This window comes from Solanum dulcamara, chromosome 10, assembly GCF_947179165.1.
Source record: "Solanum dulcamara chromosome 10, daSolDulc1.2, whole genome shotgun sequence".
Lineage (NCBI taxonomy): Eukaryota > Viridiplantae > Streptophyta > Magnoliopsida > Solanales > Solanaceae > Solanum > Solanum dulcamara.
Window position 1 is genome coordinate 11,416,169 of NC_077246.1, and position 7,926 is coordinate 11,424,094.

The 7,926-nt window shown below is 33.5% G+C and overlaps 1 protein-coding gene across 1 annotated transcript; it reads left to right on the forward strand.

Moving 5' to 3' along the window:
• The first annotated feature begins 743 nt into the window (after nucleotides 1-743).
• LOC129871210 (putative 60S ribosomal protein L37a-1) lies at nucleotides 744-6,997 on the forward strand. The gene is made up of 3 exons (XM_055946100.1): nucleotides 744-938; nucleotides 5,585-5,621; nucleotides 6,957-6,997. The coding sequence occupies exons 1-3, from the start codon at nucleotides 744-746 to the stop codon at nucleotides 6,995-6,997; spliced, it is 273 nt and encodes a 90-aa protein (XP_055802075.1).
• The last annotated feature ends 929 nt before the right edge of the window (nucleotides 6,998-7,926 follow it).

Sequence of the window (7,926 nt, forward strand, 5' to 3'; positions counted from 1 at the left end):
AATAAATAATCATAATTGCCACTTTTAATTCATTTATGTTCATCTTTTATTAAATGAGATGACTTTTGAATTTCTTAACATATTACATAAATTTAAAAATAGGAAAAAGCTCGACAAACGATAAATAAGAATCCTAACATTTGGAAGGTGCCACATCACCTATCTTATATCCAGCTTTATATATCTCTCTCTCTATATATATATATATAGATAGATATATAAATTTGTAAGACTTTGTAGAAATGATTACATTAGCATTTTAAGTTGTTATATCTAGGGTTGCTTATCGGGCGAATCGGACGGATTATTATGCTTAACGATTTGACTTAACGGTTATCGGCTTTTAAAAGTACTAATCCACTAGCCAACCTATAAGATACCGGTTGATTCGGTATCGAATTAGCAATTATCGGACGGTTATCGGGCGGTGTATCGATGGTAACATGTAAGCTACGATATGTCCTGTATTTCAATCAACAACCCAAAAATAAGCTACGATATGGATAATCAATTTTATACCAATAGTTTAATAACGTGAAAACCAGTGAAGCACATACCAAAATTAACAGAAATAATCAAAGCAGATTCGAAGCCGATTTAGACATAAATGAGGTTTAGCACATTAACATAAAGAATCAGTGAATCAAAGATCTGAAACCTCAAAGAAATTCATGCTTTAGCCAAAATTCACAACAAGAGTAAACATGCATCAAAAGAACATATTGGAAAATTAATAGACAGAAATGACTAAGAGGATCAAGAAGGCTAGAATCGTTGGAAAGTATAGTACCCGTTATGGTGCCAGTCTGCGTAAGCAGATTAAGAAGATGGAGGTTAGCCAGCATAGTAAGTACTTTTGTGAGTTTTGTGAAAAGTATGCAGTAAAGCGGAAAGCAGTGGGAATTTGGGGGTGCAAAGATTGCGGCAAGTCAAAGCCAGTGAGGAGTACACACTACTAAAAAACTTGTAAAAAATGACGAAAAAAAAGCGACGGACTGTGTCACTCAAAAAAGCAACGAAATTTGAGACGCAGTCCGTCGCTTTTTTTAGTAAAAAATAATTTTTTTATAAATAGCGACGAATAGAGACTATATGTCTGTCGCTATTTTTGGCGGATTTTTTAAATATATTTAAAAATTAATTATAAAATAAACATAACGACGGCGTCCGTCGCTTTTAATTGAAAATAATTAAAATTTTAATATTGCATCTCCGTCCGTCATATTTTATTATATTTTATTTATCATTTTTTTTGAAATAAGCGACGGACAGCGTCTCTAAGTCCGTCGCTTATTTGGTCAAAGACGGTCAAATATTTTTAAAAAGCGACGGACAGAGCGACATTGTCCGTCACTCCATCTGAAATGTTTCAGAACACAAACCCGACTTTTTTCTCATTTTTGCTCTCTCTCTCTCTCTCTAAACCCTCCCCCTTCTCTCTAAAAATTCCACCCCCTCGCCGCCGGTCGCTGCCGCCGCCGCCACGCCCTCCCCTGTCGCCGTTGTTGCCGTCGCCCCTCCCCACTGTCAACCTCTCTCTCTCTCCGTATTGTTAATAAGGTTAGTTAGTTTTAGGATTTTAATTTTGAAAAAAAATATTAATTTGTTGATTTGTTAGTTAATTTATTTTATTTAATTTGTTTAATGTATGTTATTAGCATAGTTAATTTGTATTTGTGATTTTGAATTGGTGAATGTTAGAAATTAGATTTTAGGTACTTTGTTTGAGTTGAGATTTTTTTTTGAATTAAATTGTGAATTGCATATATTTTTTGGAGTTGGAATTAAAGTGTTGTTGATATTCAAATGTTATGTTAAGTTGGTTAGTTCTTGAAGTGAGAATGTGAATGAAAATTTTAGGGCCTTAGTTTGAATTGTGGTTTTTTTTTTAATTTGAAGGGGAGCCTTGGAGTAACTGGTAAAGTTGCTGCCATGTGACCAGGAGGTAACGGGTTCAAGCCTTGGAAACAGCCTCTGGCAGAAATGCAAGGTAAGGCTGCGTACAATAGACCCTTATGGTCAGGCCCTTCCCCGGACCCTGCGCATAGCGGGAGCCTTAGTGCACCGGCTGCCCTTTTTTTTTTTTAGATTGTGAATTGCGTATTGTGTTAGTTGGACTTGAAGTGTTTTTGAAGATAAAATTACGGTTAGAACATGAACTAATTAGAAATTAGAATTTAGGATTTTTTGTGTTTGGAAGATATTCAAGTTAGAAAAATATTGGGTTGAATGATTTTTGATGTTTGGAAGATATTCAAGTTATGAACTTGAACTTTAGGATTTTTGAACTTAGAATATTTTTTTGGTTTGTATAAATTGTGAACTTTAGACTTTGGAACTAATTAGGACTTAGATGCTTGAATTTTAGGATACTTGAATATAATATAGAACTTGAACTTAGAACTTTGAACTTGAAATTTTGTTGACTTTTGAAATCTTGTTCAATTGTAGTACTTATGAACAAATTAAGCTAATTAGAGTTAGACCATATTCATAGTCATGAACTTAAACTTTAAGAATTTTGGAAGTTGAATTTTGAAATTTTTAGGTTTGTATATGTTTGAATTCTTTAAGCTTTAGAAGTAACTAGAACTTAAACTTTAAAACTAATTAATTAGAACTTTATGTTGTCATGAACTTGAACTTTAATTAGATACTTGAATACTCCTATTTTAGAACTTTAATTTGTATATACTTGAAACATGTAATTTTGTTCTTATTTAACTTAGAACATCTGACTTGAATTAATTAAAACTTGAATTATTTATAATTTGAACTTAATTATAAGTTGAATTAATTATAAGTTGAACTTAATAATTATAAGTTGAATTAATTATAAGTTGATCTTAATTATTATATGAATTAATTAATTATAACTTAAATTAATCATAACTTGAATTTAACTAATATATGAATTAATTAATTATAACTTGAATTAATCATAACTTGAACTTAACTAATATATGAATTAATTAATTATAACTTGAATTAATGATAACTTGAACTTAATTATTATATGAATTAATTAATTATAACTTGAATTAATTAGAATTTCAACTTAATTATAAATTGAAATAATCATAACTTGAACTTAATTATTATATGAATTAATTAACTATAACTTGAATTAATTAAAATTTATAGTCTCGATGAAATGTAGTCATTATGAACTAATTAATTAAGCTTGAATATATGTAATTTTGTAGATGGATCATCATTTGTGGATGTATAACATGCATTATGAAGTTGGTGGTGGTTTGAAACCTGAATTTATTGACGGTGTAAGAAGTTTTATCGATCATGCCATGACACTTGATATTTTTAAGCGAAATGGATTAGTTAGGTGTCCTTATCGTGAATGTAGGTGCTTGAAAATTTTTAATCCAGATATAGTTATGGTTCATTTGTATGGTAATGGATTTAAGCCTAGATATTTTGTATGGGTTGATCATGAAGAAATAGATGGATTGAATAATATATTTTATAATCTGCTACCCGTGGATGAATATAATATGCGTGCACCACATGGTCAAATTAGTGTTGAACATGATAGAGTTCAACATTATACATTTCAACATGATAGAGTTCATGAAATGGTTAATGATGCATTCGGGGTTCAAGGTGGGATAGAACCCAAACAATATTTTGATGAAACTCCTAATGAAGAAGCAAGACGTTTCTATCAACAAGGTGATGTCGATAGTAATGGCCAAATTGTAGAATATTGAAGTAACATATTCAGGTTGGCCTAAAAAAAAGATAGTATTATTTCGGTGTAAGTGGTTCGATCCATCACATAGAGGAACAAGGGTGGACCAACAACATAATATAATTAAAGTTAAGCACACCAGACAATACGGAAGTTATGATCCTTTCATCATTTCCCAAAATGCTAAGCAAGTCTATTACGCTCCATATTCACTGCGTAGAGATAAAGCTAATTGTTGGGTTGATATTAAGACAAATCCTGTGGGAAGAATTGAAATTGAGAATGTATTAGATGTGGCGTACCAAAATAATGTTGCGCTTGTTCAACGACAAGTTGATGTTGAGTTGAAAACCACACTAGAACATCCTCAACACATAGTAGAAGAGGTTTCCGATGATGAACTTATAATGCCAAATGTTGAGGAAGAAGTAAACGAGGAATATGAATCATTTGAGGGGGAGGAATGGATTGACAATGAATATGAAACATCTGAGGAGGACAAATGGAAAGATGACGAAAATGAAACAAGTGAGGAGGAATAGAGTGGTAGATTATCACTAGTATGTAAGTTATTTATTTCTCTAACCCTAAATTTAATCAACTATGTGGTTTTATATATTGTATTATTACTTTACATACAGATGTCATCTGGTGATGGTAATAGATCCCGAGATCATCTTGGTGTTAGCCATTCTGGTGGAAGTAAAAAGAAGTCTAGGAGACCTGTTGATCCTGAGGATATTCCATATTTCTTCAGCGTCGGAGATGCAGCACCGCCGAGCTAGTCCTAGTACACATATTCATGTTGTGCCTTTTGGGACTATGGATCCTTTAGTTTACCATAGTCAGTTCCGCCGACCACGCGACTCTTCTTCTTCACAAGTCAGATATACTTCATATGATCAGGCCTACCAACTACCCACAAAGGTTATTGCTCGACCCCCGAGAGTATCATCTTCTTCTACTCCATCTCCCGGATCTCAGTCTCCTCACATATCTAATCTGAGACTTAGAGATTTTAGTGTTGAGACTGACATTCCCACAGCATCACCTACACTTTTTTCTACAAGTCAGATATACTTCATATGATCAGACCTACCAACTACCCACAGAGGTTATTGCTCGATCCCCGAGAGTATCATCTTCTTCTACTCCATCTCCCGGATCTCAGTCTCCTCACATATCTAATCAGTGACTTAGAAATTTTAGTGTTGAGACTGACACTCCCATAGTATCACCTACACCTTCTTCTACTGCTAGAACAGAAGCATTACATGATGCGTCTGGGTTAGCTCCTGGGAAGAGTAACAGACTTGGAAGAGTCATAATTGAGCCTGATGGATCCTCGTAAGTTTAATGTTTTATTTATTTATTTATTATTGCTAGATTAATAACTTAGTGATGATATAATTACATGTTTATTATGTGTCTTGTAGGTGGCATCCTTTGAAGGATGCTGCTAGGGCTCTTTAGGAGAGTGTTAGGAGGCTATATACTAAGCCCTATCACTCTTGGCGGGAGATTCCAAATATTATTCGCCAAGCAATGTTTAATGAATTCAAGGTATATATATGTTTAAATCTAGTTTTTTAAGTTACGTTTAATATTTTTACTATACTTAATTAATTATTTTATGTTATTCATTTTTTTCAGACTTTATGTACCTGAGAGCCAAGGTACAATATGGTCATTGCGACCACTTTTGAAAGAAAAGCGAGCGTTAGACTGTCTAGCTGGCTAAAGAAAGCTAGGGATGATCGGGCACCTTCGAGTTGGATGCTGCCTCATATATTTGAAGAATTATGCCGATATTGGGATACCGAAGAATTCAAGACCTTATCCGATCAAGAGAAAAAAGCAAGAGTCAGCCTAAAGGGTGGCTCATTGCACACCGGAGGTGCAAAGAGTGTTGGTACGATTCAGAGGGAGATGGTAAGGTTTCTAAATTTTAAGTTTAAATTCATTTTCTGAAATAAATTATTTTACAAAATATTATTTTATTAATTGTATTTTTATTTATAGGAAAAAGAATTGGGAGCACTCTCTATCGCCATGAAGTCTTTAAAAAGATTCATGTGAAAAAAAGACTAATAAGTCGGATCCGAATGAGTGGGTGGAGGAAAGAGTCGAACGAGCCTATGTAAGTTATTCAAGATATAGTTTGATTATAATTTTTATTTTCTAATATGCAGCAAGATTATGAGCGGCACGTACGTGAGATGGGAGATTCGCTTCAGCTAACGCCTAAACAGTCCACTCAAATTTGAATAGAAAAAGTGGTTGGAGGCAGCCACAAGGGCCGAATATATGAAATGAGCTCTAGGAATAATGTATGACGACTCCAATTAGGTTTAGAAGGAATTGGATCGTCGCGTCAAGCCGAGGCCATTGACGGGGTTCAGATAGCTGCAATGTCTCAGCAAATTGCAGAACTTACACGCGCATTGGCAGAATCAGAGAAAAAAAGGATCGAGGATCAAAAAAGTATGAATAAACAAGTTGAGCAAATTAAAGAACAAGTGTTCAACCTCGCCCGTCAGCCTCCGTCCTGTTATTCAAGAGTGTTCACTTCGGATGATTCCGACGATATTGATGAATATATAGCAAATAGTCCTTAGGGTTCCCTATGTTTGTTTATGAGCATTTTAAATATTTTTTGTTAACTTTGAAACACTTTAAATCGTTCTAAATTATGATTTTATTCATTTTAAGTGTTTAATTATGTTTGTTATTATGTATTTTGCGAATTTTATTTATTGTTATTTGTGTTTAAATAGAATGAATTGAATACAATTGAATTGAATTTTAATTGCAGGTGGGCAGCAGAAACTGCAGGTTTCTGCCGTCAAAAGTGTTGTAGAAAAAGCGACGGACAGGGTCCTTTAGTCCGTCGCTTTTCTAATTTTTTTTAATATTTTTCCTGAAAAGCGACGGACAAAAGGACCCTGTCCGTCGCTTTTCTAGAAAAATTTCAGATAAACAAAGCGACGGACGGAGACTACCTGTCCGTCGCTTTGGATTAAATAATTTCTTTTTTAAAAAAAATAAAAAGACAGAGTCCATCGTATTTTTTTATATTTTTTTAATTAAAAAAATTAGGAGCGATGTAGTCCGTCGCTTTTTACGACCCTGTCCGTCGCTCCTTCAAAAGCGTCAAGCAAAAATACGACGGCAGTGACTGCATCGCTTTTCCATCGATTTTGACAAAAAAAGCAACGCAGATCGTCGCTTTTTGACAGTTTTTTAGTAGTGACAATTCAAAAACTGAGGGAGCAGACTGAGAGTTAGAGCAATCGTCCCATTCTGGCGGTTGTAGCTTATGATTTGTCTACTTGTTTCGACAAGTTTTTTAATTTTGAGAGAGAAGAGAATGAGAGAATAGAGATGATAGTATGAGACAGAGGCAGCAGCCAGCAAGTGCAAGTGTGCAACTGGCAACTCATTTAGATTTAGGTAAAATTAGGGTCTTATACTCTAAATGGGCTTGGCCTATTTAACTAAATGGACTTGTCCTATTGAGCCTTATTTTTAGGTTTACAAATTATAATTACCATACATATTTTATATGTTTAGGGATTAAAATATAATAAATTCTTAACGAGTTAACGGTTTACCCAATAACAAAATTGAGTAATCCGTCCCCCACACCAATAAGCCATTAATTATAAAATTTAAATCAATTCCCCACCCGCTAATTCGATAACCTAATACCAATAAGCCAATAATTCAATTTTGCAGTTGAGTTATCGGTAGCGATCGGTTTTGAACATCCCTAGTTATATCCAATACTTATTATATTCATGCTTTTGTTTGACTTGAATAATAAAATGAAGGTTATTGAATGGACTGATCAGCTTGTGGTAATAGATGTCGACGAGAGCTTGAAAGTTTTTGCATTGATTTTATTTTTTTTCTATTTCTTAATGATTAAGGTTGTAAGAATGATGTTGCATTATTTATTTATTTATTTATTTATGTGTGTTCTCTCTATGATTTCTCTTCATTTTGTATTTTATAAAAAAAATTGATTGTCACAAGTCTAATTTCTTTTGGTTCAAAATAGTAACCTATGACTTTGTTGGAATTCAACTAACTACTAACCAAATATTTTTCTCTATGAAATCAATTGTACGTCTATATATCTGTCTATCTATACACATGCGCTCTTGCTGATAATAACGAATCGCCAACCAATTTTTCCCACTAATTTAACTTGT